The sequence below is a fragment of the Cygnus olor genome, chromosome 16, assembly GCF_009769625.2.
Source record: "Cygnus olor isolate bCygOlo1 chromosome 16, bCygOlo1.pri.v2, whole genome shotgun sequence".
In the NCBI taxonomy this organism is placed as follows: domain Eukaryota; kingdom Metazoa; phylum Chordata; class Aves; order Anseriformes; family Anatidae; genus Cygnus; species Cygnus olor.
Genome location: NC_049184.1, coordinates 3,822,064 through 3,837,515, shown reverse-complemented (window position 1 = coordinate 3,837,515; position 15,452 = coordinate 3,822,064). Strand labels below are relative to the sequence as shown.

General features: G+C 41.5%; 1 protein-coding gene across 13 annotated transcripts in view; it reads left to right on the top strand.

Annotated features, from left to right (window-relative positions):
- Nucleotides 1-15,148, top strand: part of PTPRT (protein tyrosine phosphatase receptor type T) — a 565,545-nt gene extending 550,397 nt beyond the window's left edge. For 12 of the 13 annotated variants that reach the window (XM_040575465.1, XM_040575469.1, XM_040575472.1 and 9 more), the window contains 7 exons: nt 870-1,019; nt 4,074-4,247; nt 6,406-6,537; nt 9,619-9,744; nt 11,133-11,296; nt 11,801-11,936; nt 12,634-15,148. In XM_040575465.1, the coding sequence (XP_040431399.1) occupies nt 870-1,019; nt 4,074-4,247; nt 6,406-6,537; nt 9,619-9,744; nt 11,133-11,296; nt 11,801-11,936; nt 12,634-12,687 (936 nt within the window). In that variant the 3' untranslated portion in view covers nt 12,688-15,148. The remainder of the gene's footprint in view (nt 1-869; nt 1,020-4,073; nt 4,248-6,405; nt 6,538-9,618; nt 9,745-11,132; nt 11,297-11,800; nt 11,937-12,633) is intronic. The other variant, XR_005824772.1, reaches the window with a different exon arrangement.
- The last annotated feature ends 304 nt before the right edge of the window (nt 15,149-15,452 follow it).

Sequence of the window (15,452 nt, the reverse complement as noted above, 5' to 3'; positions counted from 1 at the left end):
AACATAGCCAGATGTACGCTGAATCACATTCACCCGCAACTACTCAGGGTCTCGAGACAGGAGGGCAAACCTTGAAGTTTAGTTCTTAGCATTGCTGATTACTTTTATTCTCACAGTAGAAAAGCCAGCTCCTGAATCCTCTCATGGCTCATTCATAGGTGTACTGCAGACTCAGATAGTACCCATTTTGTATAAATTGCAAGCTAAAAAAAATGAAGCATCTTTGATTTAAGCTTAGGGTGCCAATGAAGCAAGCTGCTCCATCACATACCATTTAGCAGCTACACAAACTCCCATGGGACTGCTATTCCTCTACAGAAGCTTTACATGTGTGCTTCCCCTCCTGAGGGACAGAGCGGTCATCTGGAACAGAGAAGGACTTAAACTTTGCTGGACTTCCCATATCCCATTGTTAAGGGAAATAACTTTTTCCAGAAAACCAGATTCTCTAGAGTTTTGAAAAGACAGGTGGAACAGACTTGTTAGTCCTGTAATTTTTGCTGCTGGTATCATAGGTCTTAAGCACAATCCATTCCTGGCAATGAAGAGACCATTGCCTAGCGATTGCCAGCAGACAAGCTTTACACCCTGATTTCCTCCTTGGCCCAATCCCATTTAGTCCCAGCATTTCTGAGACTGGTGACTTCCCATTTGACTTGTAAATTTGAAATGAATACATGAGACCTCACATTCAATGATGGATTAAATATGCTCACAAAGCTGTCACATAGCACATTGTATAATTTGTCTCCACATGAAACAGCACCAAATATGCATAGCAGGCATGACTTAAGGAAAAAAAAAAGTGTGATATTTCATGATCTAGATTGAAAATACAACTTTAATATTTTATCCCCTCCCCTGTACAGGAGCAGTATGTATTTGTCCATGATGCCATTTTGGAGGCATGTCTCTGCGGCAACACGGCCATTCCAGTTTGTGAGTTCAGATCCATATATTACAACATCAGCAGACTAGATCCACAGACTAATTCCAGCCAGATAAAAGATGAGTTTCAGGTAATTTCATGTATCTATCTCAGTCATTGCAGCTGGTGTACTGAAGGTGTTTCACAATTTCTGTGTGTCATTTTATGATTTCCATCACAGCAGGGAAGGGGGACACTGAATTGAGGTCTGATTTCAGGTGTTTTTTGTTGTGTTACTACTGGATCAGGCAGAGGTTTGTTTTTAAGCTTGGGGTTTTTCAGTCTCTGGCAAGGAACATTTCCCATCACTTCAATAGAGCAAGGATACTAATTTTCACAGATAACATTGTACTTCTCATTTCAGCAAATATTCAGTTGTTCATTTCCTTCTGTAATTTATGCAGAAACGTTTATGCTTCAAGGTGCCTTATGCACTGTTCTTGTGGCTTGTATGTTGCTTCAGAGTCTTGACAATCAACTTGTTGATGTAATTCCATACAAAGAGAGAGTGAAGAGTGAGCTCAGTGAGCATTACTTTCTCTAGTACTAATTCTTGATGAACTGAAGCCCTCAGTTCACTCTGTATGTTTTTACAAGTACCTGGTGGTCAGAACGGGAATGACATATAATAAAGCAAGTGCTGGAGTAGCACTGTTTACCTGGGGCAAGCGATGAAATGAGGAATACTCCACATTGTGCTAACACCACTGCTTATCCCACCCTGATAAACTGAGGCTTGGGACACACAAGCCACGAGCTCTGTGGAGTTGTTCCTCTTGCACAGCAGAGAACTCACCCTCCAGAACTGTGAGCTGAACTTTCTACCCTTATTCCCAGTATATCTTTAAGTCCCTTCAGGATTTTCAACTAACACCAGCATGTGGAAAAATGTAATATTGTGGGCAATTTGGAGGAAGGTGATTTGGACTGAAAGGAGAGAGAGAGAGAGACACCTCTGCTATTTATTAAGAGTCTGTTCTAAATCAACAGTGAAAAGATGGAGATTCCTTTAACTGTGGGAGATGTCCCTCCATTTCCCAGCAAAGTGCCTTTTCAGGAGCCCCAGTCTGAGTCAGGTGCCTCTTTTGCTCCCTCTCTATGCAACAAGAGAATGTGTTTTATCTGAAACCTTGCAGAGAATCATCAGGGTTGATATAGTGAGATAAAGTATGTGGATCTCAACTGATGACAGTTCAATTAAAAAAAAATCTGGTTTTATCAAGTGATATCAGATCTGTAAAAGTGTTTCTGGTTCTGGATGCTTGGCGTGAAGGAACCAAAGCCTAACTTCATCAAATGCTGTTATGCTATTTAAAAAAATGTCACCATTCAGTGTGCTTGTTTTGTCATGATACGAAGTGAGATTTGTTGCCCGTGTGCTTGTTCTTTTGAGCTGCCAGGGGCTGGCAGCTCCTTTGGGAAGGAAATGCTCCTCCGTACTTTGCATAAGAAGTTTGTTTGCTGTCTAGTTGTACAATGTTATTTTTACAGGATTTTAGCTTGGAGCATTCTCCATCCCTAATTGTCTGAATTTAATGCAGAAGATGGTATCTTTTTCTACAATCTTTATGAACCACTTGATCTAACTACATGTGTTGGTGCAATTTGTATTATTTAGGTCTCACTGTCCCTCAGGTAAGACTGGATGGATTTCTCATGCACTACACATCGCCTAAACATACAAGAGCTCATTCAGGAGAGCTTTCATAATTTGAGTAAGCACAAATACAAGGGAGTGAGGGGAAGGACATAAAATAGACAGGAGTAAATCACTAACAAGTCACCTGCCTAATTATCTGCACTGTCAGAGATTTCAAATTTCATGTTGCTTTCCCTGCCAGACTGGATGCTTCCCATCTCTAAACAAGGGGACTTTATGTAGAATAAAGTTTTTGCATAAATACAAAAATTATGCATCTACTTTATGCATAATTTAGAGCAACTATATTATTTCAAATTTTACTTACTATGTGTATGTCCCTATATGTTTGTCCTTTCTCCATTCATAACCTCCCTGTAGAAGTCAATCTTTTTGTAAAAATTGTTGGCCCCTAAATATTTTGTGTTCATCTGGTGGTTGCAAAGGACTTCACTGTTTGACTGCGTGGGCTTTGCTTAGGAGAGGAAAACATGACAAGTAAAAGAGGAATGCCATCAGATAGCCACTGATCTACCACAGCTTAAGTGACAGTGTTAAGATGAGTTCACTTGGATTTGCTGTTTTTGACACCTGCTGAGTAACCTGGGACTGGTTTGTCAGGAGGCATCCGTAGTGGATAATACAAAAGAAAATTACATTTAAAGAAACACATTCTGTCAAGCTGTGGGAAGGATAGATAAAGGGTAAAAGACCGGCAGCAAGACCCCGGAGATAAGGTATGGCTAGGTAACAGAAGCATACCGTGTGTTTCTCCACAAGGAAAGGAGCAATCTAAATAATAGAGGCAACAGCTCGACTTTCCTGTTTAAAAACAAACAAGCAAACTAAAGCTCCCCTCCACACACACACACACCTCCTTTCTCTTATTTTTTTTTGTGTGTATTGTTCAGACAAATCAATAGTTTGACCGAGGAATCACCAGAGGACATGAACCCAGTCAGACGGGTTGGGCGAGCACAAGGTGCTCGTGCACAGGGTGCACTTGGAGGGACACGACGTGTGTGTCCACCCCAGGGATGGCAGAAACGTGAGGAGGTTTCACTCCATGAGCAGATCAAAGCTGCAACTTGTCCACCCCAGGAATGGCAGAAACATGAGGAGGTTTCACTCCATGACCAGGTCAAAGCTGCAGCTTGTAACGGTGATGGCTATTTCCAACCTCTAGAAAGAGCAGAAGCGTTAACTAACTGCTGTGGGGTTTTACAGTTGGAAATCGTTAGAAGGTGGTTAGTGCCCTGCATTTCTGCTGGAGCTTGCGGTGTTTGGAAGAGCACCTCGGGAGGATGTGCAAACTGCGATGTATTATAACAGCAGCAAGCTCCCCCGTGCTCGTTCTTTTTCATTCTCTGGGATCACAAAGATCTGCTCTTCTAAGTACCTTCAGAATAAACATATTGTGCAGATGGCATCCTTTTTGGATGTGAATTCAAAGACACTCAGCCTGCTTCTGTCTTTCCTTCCCTTCTTCCCTCCCCACTTTCACAGACTCTCAATATTGTGACACCACGTGTTCGGCCAGAAGATTGCAGCATCGGGCTTCTGCCAAGGAACCATGACAAGAATCGCTGCATGGATGTGTTGCCCTTGGACCGGTGCCTGCCTTTCCTCATCTCGGTGGATGGCGAGTCAAGTAACTACATCAATGCTGCACTCATGGATGTAAGCAGCTCTCCGCGGGCCCCACTGATGCTAGTCTGCACCAGGTTTATTCATTCTTGGGTTTCTCTTCTGAGAGAAATGGATCCAAAGCAAAAGGACTTTTATTTTCCCTGCAGTTTTTGAGTCTGATCTGTCCAGGCTGGGCAAAGCCACATGGATTTTCTCTGCTTTACAGAAGTGTGTCACTTGGTAATGTGGTAAATCACAGTCTATGTCATTCTGCCTCAGGCTGCTGCAAAAATTTTGTCTAAGAAGCTTTTGAGCATGCAGTCTGAGGTTGTATGTTAGAAAGGCAGACGAACAAAGAAGTGGTGGGCCAACTCTTCCCACTGGTTGATGCATAAGTTGGAAAAGAAACGTTCACGGGGAGCTGCCAGGTCAGCTCTTTGAAAAGAATAGTTTGCAGTGTGGAGTGAGTGATTTATTTGAGCTACTGCAGTTAAGAATATGGGAGTACAGGGATTGGATGTGCAGAAAACTTCAGGGCTGAAGGACATGAGTAAAACTGATGTGAATCTGTCTGAAGGTGTTTTCCCTCGCTTTGTTTACAGGCTAGAACCTCACAGCACAGGTCATTTTTATGGGGTGACTTATGCTGATGGTTTCTTTTTGCTGTGGTGCTTAGCTGCCTTTGGATAGGGATGCCTTTAAAGGCACTAATTATTGCAGTTGGAGTGTCTGTAAATACAGTCTGGGGTGAAGCGTCATCATTTTTTCCCAAGTGATGTTGAATAGGGTCATTTATTATTTTTTTTTTTTAAATTTGTCTGTTCTTTCAGTCTATGGGGAACAGTGATAGTACTGCATTTATGAGGTTAAGTCAAATGATCATAGAACTAATTTTAGAGAATTTCTTTTTTTCTTCAGAAAATTGTGATGTCTTCACTGCAAATATGCCCAAGGAACATTTTTTTTTTCTTTTTTTAAAGTGTGTTTCATGCATTAGCAAATCTGTAGAATCAATTCTCTTGTTTCTTAGGGACTGGGAAAGTGCTTGCACATTTTGGCCCTCATTACCACAAAGCACTTTGCTAATACTTGTATCCTTCCATACAAAATTCCTAATTGCGTTTTTTTTGTATATAGAAACTTTGTATGAAGAAAGAGGGAAATCCCTTCCAGACTGATCATTTCCCAACAGCTTTCCTTTTCCCATCAATTTTTCACTTCCCATCACCCTGCCCATGCGTGCAGCCACCCCACAGAGCAGTGGAGGGCACGATGCCGTGTCCCCCTCCCAGGGGGACACTCCCTGGGCCACTCACACTTGCACTCACAGCTGGCTCATGTGGAGGAGAAAAGGCAAGCCCCCACAGCTGCCATCTTAATACAATGGGTATTTATTTATTTACTTACTTTAAATCCAAAATCTTAATCTGTGTCTTTGCTTGTTTTTTAAAACCAAGCATTGTACCTTTTGATTCATGTCTGCTTCACAGAAGTACAGCACAAAGGATGTAGCATTTGTAGGCTCGTCTGACCATTGCCTGCTGTGGTTGGAAAGCGATAGTTTTGAGCTTCTGTCCTTTCATCTCCAAGTGCCTCTCAAACATTCATTAACACAGCCCCGCAGAGGTTAGGACCACAGTTTCCCCCCCTCATAGTTAGGGAAATTGAGGGCAGAAGGCTTTTTTGAGGTGGAAGAGTAGGAACAGAAGTTGAATGCCAGTGGTGCAGACTCTGAATACTCCCCCCTATCCTTTTAAAGGATGGCTGTGACCCAGCTGTGCCACTTCCGGAGCACCATGCCACCAAGGAGCAATGGCAGATGGGGCTAATCCCTCCACTAGGTACTGGAGTCCATTGCAGCAAAAAGGAGAGCGTTTGCTTCCAGCTGTTTTGTTTCCCATTATTATTATTACTGATAGTAGTAATAGTAGAATTAGTATTATTTGCTGAGTCTCAAAATATAAATAATTGATTTAGGTAATCTCTGCTCTTGTGACGCTTCTTTAATGAAATGTCTTCATTGGGAGCAAAAGAATCCCATTATGAGACATTCATTCATTGCACAGTGATAACAAGGAGAAAGATATGTGATTTGTATAATCTGGTTAAATGGCTCAGATTGCCTAGCCATAGCCTCCCGGGTATAATATTCATTTGAATAAAAGTTGATTGATTTTTTTTTTTTTAACTAATCTTATTCTTTTGTTAGAGCCACAAGCAACCTGCTGCCTTTATTGTAACTCAGCACCCTTTGCCCAACACCGTAGCAGACTTCTGGAGGCTGGTGTTTGATTATAACTGCTCCTCTGTCGTGATGCTGAATGAGATGGATGCAGCACAGGTAAGTGATTTTTCATCATTCAGTCATGTAGCTTTATTCTCAGATCCAAAGGGTTTTAAGAGGGTTTCTGCTGCCATTTTCTTGTGGTCAATAAATAAAATAAAGGATGGGAACCAGAATGTAATAGGTAATGGTTTGGGGTATTAAGAAGGATAAAGGACCAGGTCCACATGCTTGACTCTTTCTAAGGCAGCTAATTCTCACTGCATTTAACAGGGATGAGATATCTAGTATGCTGCCTTTGTTGCGTATAAATTCTCCTCCCAAACCGATTTCCATTTCTCCTGTTTCCTCCCTAAAAATATGTACTTCATGCTTGCCTGTTCACCCAGCATTTCCAGAAGAATAAAACCCAGAGATACACTGAAAACCTAAGAAGGATCTTTTCCCTGAGCTTTCCAATGAAATTCTGTAGTACTAAGAGGAGCGGTTTGCACCATTTTTGGAGAAGCACATTGTGCTGTGTATTTTTTTTTTTATTATTATTTTTTAAGTGTCATGTGTAAGTTGGTTTCTTGACCACCAAACACACCGTTATTTTCAGAAGTTGAGCTTGCAGGGGGAGGAGCCATTGCTGTTGCTCCTGTTCCAGAATTTCCAGCCACCTTGCTGATGAGTGGCAGAAGATAACAGCTTTCAAAAAGGCGTAATCATGCAATTTGTGTGAAGAGTACGTTTGGCATTGCTAATTCACCCATTACAGCACTTGTTAAACAGGAGAAGAACTCTCAAGTAGTTGGTACTTCATGGATTAATTTTTCATTTGTGTCTTCGCTGTCTTCAAAATTTTACCACGCTCGAAGGCAGCAGGATTATTGGTCTCTTTTTTTTGGATGGTAATGGAGAAACCAATCACCTGGTCATTGAGGGGAGCTCCCTTCAGGGTGGAAGCTGTGGGATTTCATTTCTGTCTGTGGTGAGAGCTCTGCTCAGAAGTGGGCTCTCTTGGTGACCTGCTGAGTCTCAGCCCTCTGTGCGAAGAACTGGAGGTCCTGTGCATTTGCTGCCTCCTGCCTGATTTACCCAGCCTGCTTCTGAGTCTTGGCATGGCATCCGGAGGCGGATTTCATCTTTTCCTTTTTCTCAGACGCTTTAAAAGAAAAACAGAGCGTTTTCTGGAAACCAAGCGTACTTTCTCACACTTCGTTCTCAGAAACCTATCAGCCTCAGACAGTGTTATTCTTGCCGACTATCTTTCTGCAGAAGACTTTACCTGCTTTTTTTTTCCCTAGAAAATTTCAGTTTTTATGAGGTATTTTTCAGGCATGGAAAAGGAGATTTGGCAGTGAATTAAGTCACTTTGACAGTTATTCTAGCATGGTGTCACCTACCTCAAGTCTGCAGCCAATGCCAAAAACACCCAGCTAGCACTGGAAGTTAAGGATAGCTTTGAAGTTTGTATCTTATGAGCTCTCAAGGCAGGGTGTGAAAGTTTGCTATCAGTTGTGAAAGTGAGATTTCTGAAAAGGAAGCTTAACTGTGTTACGACATTATGCTTGCACTGTTATTGTACAACAATGTTGTTATTATCTAGCTGCTCATCGTTGCCTAATCCAAGCACGACACCATAAGCACAACAAAACTGTCAGTGTATGGTTGCATGCAAATGCCACACTTGTGTGCTTAAGCAGGATGTTTTACTCATCTACATGAATAAAACACAAAGAAGTTACTTACACAAAAGCTGTAGTTAAAACCAAATAAGTGGTTAATAAATAAAAATGCGGTTAAAATAAATAGGTCAGTGAGCCTGTAATGTACTATGCAAGAAAAAAGTACAAATAAACCATTTGAAGTTCAGAGAACATAAAAGGTTGTTTTAAGCACTGTATAAGCAAGCATACGCGTTTGGGTGGATGGTCATTCACAGACCTGCTTTATGAGAAGCAGGGTTTTTTTTAATTCAGGTAAAGTTTAATCTTTCCCTTCTTTCTGCTGCACCTTGAGGTTGTTTCCTAAAGCACCTGTTCAGCTCCCATCTCCATTTCCTTGTCTATTGGACAAATGCTTTGAGAGGAAATCTGTAGGCTGCTTGAAAGTCTGGAGGAAGAGTAAAGACAACCTTCAAAGGAGGATTTGCTTATGTGGTCTTGACTTGCTTCTTAATTTTGAAAAACTAACAAGGGCAAAGATGCATACAATTTCATCCCACCCAATTCAATCCCATATGATCAAAGGAATAACAGGAATACAGAATTAATGCAGTAGCATGCACACACATGACAATGTTACTGACAGTGATTGAACCTGAAAAGCCTGAGATCAAGTTCAAGTGAGCATCTAGGGGTTTCAAGACTTCTGAAAAATTACACTTGAAAATAGGAAGAAAAAAAAAACACAGAAAAATACAATCTCAGCAGAAATTGCTAATGAGATCTCATGCAAAATATTTTCTTGCCATGATCTATTTCCAGACGGGTTTGAAATACTTAGATTGTAATTTCTGTGAATAGTAGTGTGGTTTTTTTATGCTTTGAATTCAGTAGCATCAGCATAAGAAAAATGACTTCCAGCCCACTTTACAAACTTCAGAGGTGCAGTTGTGGTTCACCCAGAAGTTGAAGTTGCTCTGATTGCTCTCAGAGCTAACTCGTTTTCTCTCCCCTGCTCGCTGGCAGAGTCAGAATGCCAAAAAGTTCATTGCACAGAAAAATTCCACTTTGCTTAAGATTAATTTTGTTGATGTGTGTACAGTTTCCTCATTAACTTCAAACCTATGTGATTCCTACTACACTTACCTGCAGACACTGGTCTTTTAATGCTCATTTAAATCTATGCCCTGTTTGTTTGCCAGCCACTTTTCTGCACCTTTACATCCCAGAATTCAATCAGAAATTGTGTTCATACTGAAAAAGGAAAAAAGTCAAATGTCTAAAATATGTTTGTTTTTGTCTTCACATTCATGATATAAAGAAGTTTCACAGAGCTAGAAGGAGGTATTTTCTGAGCAAATACATTCTGTAATAAGGGATTTGCTATGGATTTTGAGCTGGTTATGAATTTGAAGTGAAAGAAGACCGATCATGCATTGCCTTGTTAATATTAAGGTGCTTTCTGCTTTCCTTTCCGTGTTCTCACTAGCTCTGCATGCAGTACTGGCCAGAGAAGACGTCCTGTTGTTATGGCCCCATTCAAGTAGAGTTTGTTTCAGCAGATATCGATGAAGACATCATAAACCGGATATTCCGGATCTGTAACATGGCCAGGGTAAGATCAGTAAAATATCAGATTCCCTATTTATTCTCAAATATATATTTAGGGAATGGGAGGAGGCAGAACCTAGACTATGGTTTAGAGATGCTGAATATCTCACCTAGTAACAGAATTCCACTGCAGAATGTAGTAGCTACTTCCTTTAATTAACATTTAATTGCATCAGTCTATATTGGTAAAAGGCTCTTGGCTGCAAGTAGAAAGTGGATGATATGAGGTGAAAATCTGTATTTAAATGGAATTCATTTTTCTATGTATATTTGAGAACAATTAATCACTTAGTAGCCAATATAAAACCATCAGTATCATAGGAAATAAACTGAGACAGTGTCAAATGCTCTCCATCTGTTACCTACTGTGCATCGTCTCTGAAGACAAATGCATTGTTTACTGGCTTGACTGGACTCTCAGTGGCCACTGTTTTCCTATAAATAAGCAACTACTGTTTCTGTAAGCAACTTTTTGTCTGTGTTCCTCATCTCCAATATAGCTGAAATGATAGAAACAAAGTTTATCTGCATGCTGGACCCAGGCAATGCAACTTCAGGGCTACAGGGAGAGGGAGGGTTTCAGCAGGGAATTTTTCTCTCATTAGTTGTTCCCCAGATTGATTATATCTCTTCTTTTTTGTTGTTCCTTTTTTTTTTTTTTTAATCAGAAGTGGAATCAGGCTCCAAAAATTACATTTCCATACTGTTTAACACATCTGTCTCTGATTGTGTGGTCAGAGCCTGTGCAGCAGTTCAATTACGCCATTATGGAGTGAACCTTGAGGTCTAACTACGTGAATGGCTAAATCACTTACCTATTCACCACCCCATAGCCCAAGCCAATTGCCTCTGAACCAGGGACAGCCATGAAGTCCTACAGCTAATAAAAGTACGGCCCTGGGACTCACACCAAAGCTGGCTTGTAAATGCAGTGCTGGCAGGGTGGATGCTGTGAAGTCGTACTTCTCTGCACCTGTCTGTATTCACCACCAACAGCCACTGCTAAAATCCTTGTGAGGGTCCTTTCTACCATGGTCCCCAGAGATTTTTTCTGAGGGCCATCTTTGCCTTTAATTTTTATGGCACACCTGACCTCCAGCAGAGGCTACCAGGAAAGTATATTCTTACAATTTGATGAGACTTTTTTCTCTAGTGGAAACAAAACAAGGGATCCTTAGCAGATGTTTTCTGCCTGACTTTGTAGTATCTGAGATCATGGTTATCATGCAGAATACTGCAAAGTCTTCATTCGCGACTCAGACATCACATACCCAGAGCTGGAGGATGCTAGCATTAATGATATGAAATTTAGAGGGGAAGATGTCATGTAATTGGTACCCCCTGCTTCCTGCCACATTCCCATTAGCATCTTGAAAATGCTCTTTGTTTCAGCCCCAAGATGGATATCGCATAGTTCAGCACTTGCAATACATTGGCTGGCCAGCATACAGGGACACCCCTCCTTCCAAACGCTCCCTCCTGAAGGTGGTCAGAAGGTTGGAGAAGTGGCAGGAGCAGTACGATGGGCGAGACGGCCGCACTGTTGTTCACTGCCTGTAAGTAGGACTGGAAAACGTCTGTAGCCTCACAAAATGTGTCTGACAAGGACCGATTATGGATCTGGAAATCTGGTTGCTTGCCAGGCTTCAGCTGGGGAAAACGAAGTTAAATTACATTTGTAATACACTTCAAGTTGAATATTGTGCTATATTACCTCCTGGCCCAGAGATTTTACTGATTGTGGTGAGGAGTAGCCAAAAAGTCTCTGCTATTTTCTGCTGTGATCAGCTCTGACCATGGAGCCCCAGAGGAGCGAAGAGGAGCATGGCAGTGCCCAGGGCTTCCTCTCTGCCACTGCCAGGGATGAGCTTAGCCCTTCCCTCGTGCCACAGCGCTGTCAGCTCTCACACTGCCCCTGCAGAACTGCTTTTCCACAAACCCATGAACTTTGTCAACCAGATTGCTGAATACAGAGCTCTCTCGGTGTACGTGCTGCTGTGTAAGTAGTGCTCTCTTCCCTTGCCTGGCTTCATCTGTTGCCTCTTTTCTTCTGCACCCAGGAACGGTGGGGGACGTAGTGGCACCTTCTGTGCCATCTGCAGTGTGTGTGAGATGATTCAACAGCAAAATATCATTGACGTGTTCCACATAGTGAAAACGTTACGGAATAACAAGTCCAACATGGTGGAGTCACTGGTAAGTTTTTTTTCTACACTTCACCCCACCCAGCATATGCAGGGGGACTTCAGTATAGGTACAAAATTTCATGGCTTAGTCCAGCATGAATCAAACCCAAGCATAATATGAAGCCAGCAGAATTAAATTCAGTCCTATTTTAGCGTATGCAATGAGTCCCTCAGTCCCACTACTTCTCATTTTGAGCAGCATGGGGAGCAGAGCATCCCACACCCAGCTGCTTCCAGGAGGCCAAACCCCAAGTTGCTGTCACCATGGCTATGGGAAGCGGGTAGGATTTGTCCTTTTGCATATGCATATAGCCTGGTGCTTATTGCTGTTACATGCCTTGAAACCAGGCAGGGAGAAGAGTCTGAAACTCAGACCATGCTCCCTGCAACCAGAGAGATGAAACTGTCCTGAATTCAAACATCTCAATCGATCACACTAAATTCTTCCTCAAAAGCAGTGAGGGCATGGAACATGAACTAATGAATAGTCCATAGGGTGGCTGTCTCTTTGAGCATTTTTCTCTTCCATTGATGATAACATCTCTTAGTAATGCTTGTTCAGTATCACATAGAAATACAATTAATGTTTGCCTGGTCCTGCCAAATGTTTAAGAAGGAGAGAGGAGGTATTTTTGGCAGCTTGTGGAATGAGGCTTCAAAGAGTTCATCTGCATCCCAGCATCACTGACTTCTGTTTTGTCTTTCAGGAACAGTATAAATTTGTATACGAGGTTGCACTGGAATACTTGAGTTCCTTTTAGCCCAGCGAAGGGAGGGGAGCCTCCGACATGGTAGACCCCAACCCCTGGCAGACGCTTCTCCCCTCTCCCACGTTAGAAGGCAGTAACAAGTGTGGGAAGGAAAACCTCTCCTTCCCGGAGCAAGAGACTGAGACTGCACAGACCTCGCTGGAAGGAGGAGATGATGCCTGTGTTTGCTGCTGCCTGCTTTCTATTGGAGCATCTACCGCTTCTTAAATAACCTACTGTACGAATTAGCAAAATGGGAGACAGACTGAAAGACTGGACTTTCTAATCCCCTCTGACTTCTCTCCTCTTTGGGATTGTATTTTTGCTCTCCTTGCCGCAGAGTGGGGAAAGAATGAAACCCTTAGGAAATTCTCTTTTAAATGTTTCCTTTTTAAGTTATATTTTTATTTTCAAATCTCAGTCTTTAATTTTTGAATTTCATGCAGCAGTCATTTGGGAAAAATGAGATAGCCATAGGGGATCTATGACATGTTTCATTACAATTTGCCTACCTTACCTGTGTTTGTTTTATTTTCCAAATGAAAAGGCCAACACCAAAAATCACTGGAATTATATTTCTGTATCTGGTTCCTCTTAGCATGAAAATAGATGATGGAGATGAGAAGTTGTTCATGGATTCACTGCCTCGGCTTCTACATGTTTCCTCCCAGTTTCTGCTAGACTCCCAAGGCTGTGTGCATGAACTGGTTACATCTCTACTCCGTGTTCATTTCAGTGCTGGTGAAGCAATAGCATTAATGAGTTTCCCAGCCACTTAAACCCTAAGGTTAAATATTTGCATCAAACAAATTGCATTTGTCTTGCAACTTTGGTAACTTTGTTACCATATTTTTCAAGTATTTGCTGGGGTGCAGTGTATCTTTGAAAAACAGGGTATAAAGTAGGTGTTATTGATCATATACTATGTATTATTATTTTTTTATTTATTATTTGTATTGCCGTAGAACTTAGGACCCCTAGTCCTGACAGGACCCTGCTGAACTAGACACTGTGCAAAGAGAGAACAAAGAAGGTTCCTGCTCAAGAACTTAGAATCTGAAGGTAATCTTAAAATTGGGTTTGATCGAGGTTTCCTCACTGTTTCCAAACTGTTTTACGATCAGGTGTAGCTGGGTGATTTATTCACATTTCCAGCCCCTGCAAATTTCAAAATGGTAACCCATCCAGGCTGTAGGAAAGGTGATGTACATACACAGAAACCTGTTCTGACATGTGCTCAGAAAAGTCTTCGACCAGCACAGCAACTTTCCATCTTAAGCAACACAGCTTTTGTTTTGTTCTGCAGAAATGCCCGTGCAGCTCTACTTCTTTGAAATAAACATCAGGTGTGTTTTGCCATGGTTCTGGATCTCATTCTGACTTCCTAGAAGCTAAGAAATTGCTTTTCTAGAAGAGTATGCTTAAGTAGTTGATCACTAAGGTCTGCAGGATAATCTTAGAGAATTTTAAATGAACAAGGACTGCAATATTCAGTACTTCAGTTTAGCTGTTTATTTTTCTTGAGGGTGCGGGGATACAGGGTTGCTCTGTGTGTAAATTAGATTCTGGGAGATGCAGGTTTCTTCAAATACAGACTTGTTAAAAGCTAGACTGAATGTAAGAGTTTAAGGAAAACTCCACTTTCTTACCACTTAGTAGTTTTCCACCCCCAAGTAAATACTCAGAGACTGTGCTGGGAACTCTGTTGTGTTAATGCCTGGCATAGAGAATGCCAGAAGCTCAAAAAAAATGTACTAATTCCACGTGTAAATTGAAAAGGCACCTCTGCTTCATAGACATTCTTTTCTAAAAAATTATACCTTTGACTTGACAATGAAGTATGAAAATTAAATCTGATAAAAGCAACTCGACGTAAATAGACCAGTATCTAACCAAAAAGTTGTTATCTCTGTCAGGACCTGCAGCAGACTTAAGAAAGGATGCTTGGTATTTGCAAATGGAACAGCAATAATCCTCCTTCCTGCTAAGCAGAGGAGGGGCTTGCAGAGGATGCTGAACTGTTTAGCTCATGTTCTTTCCAAGAAGCTTTGGATTCTTGGCTTCTTACAAGTGAAAATCTTGAAGGTCTTAAATGTGGTGGACTACAGCATCCTTTGATGTAGCTAGAGTGCCACAAAGTATTGATGAGAACCCCCTCACAAGTTCCTCTGTTCTGTTTCAGGTTGGTCTTCTCTGTTGCCTGCAGAAATCCCCTTTAGTTTATATTGGGGCTTCAGGTGAATGTCTGGTGTTACAGGAAACAAATTACTTGTTTGATTTACTTTTTTTTTTCTTTAACTTTTTTTTCTGCTAAGCTACACAAGCAATTCCTCAAAAGAATAGAAGACAAAGCAAAATTATGACATAAAAGTTAGAAGGAAGGCAAAATACAACTGTTTGGATTCCAGGCATAATTGCTGTAACCACAGCTTGCTGTAACAGCATAGGTCAGTAGTTGGGGGCCAGTTGCAAAGAAGAGGAAGGAGGGAATCCTGATCCCAGGATGGGATTTTTCAACTGCCCAGGTTGAAAGAAGGTAAGGAAGAACTACCAGTGAAATGTTCATGACTTCACCAGCTCCAGAAAGCCAGAGAGATTCACTCCCTGTAGAAGCTTTGGAAATATTAATTAGTATTTAACATTCTGTTAATTTTACGTGGAAGCTAGCATACCTCTAGCTACTGAAGGACTAGTTCAAGCTCTGAGGTTAATACCCAGGATAAAGGGAATAGAGAGGTAGAAGAAATGGCAATATAACCAAAAAAATAAGTGTCAGA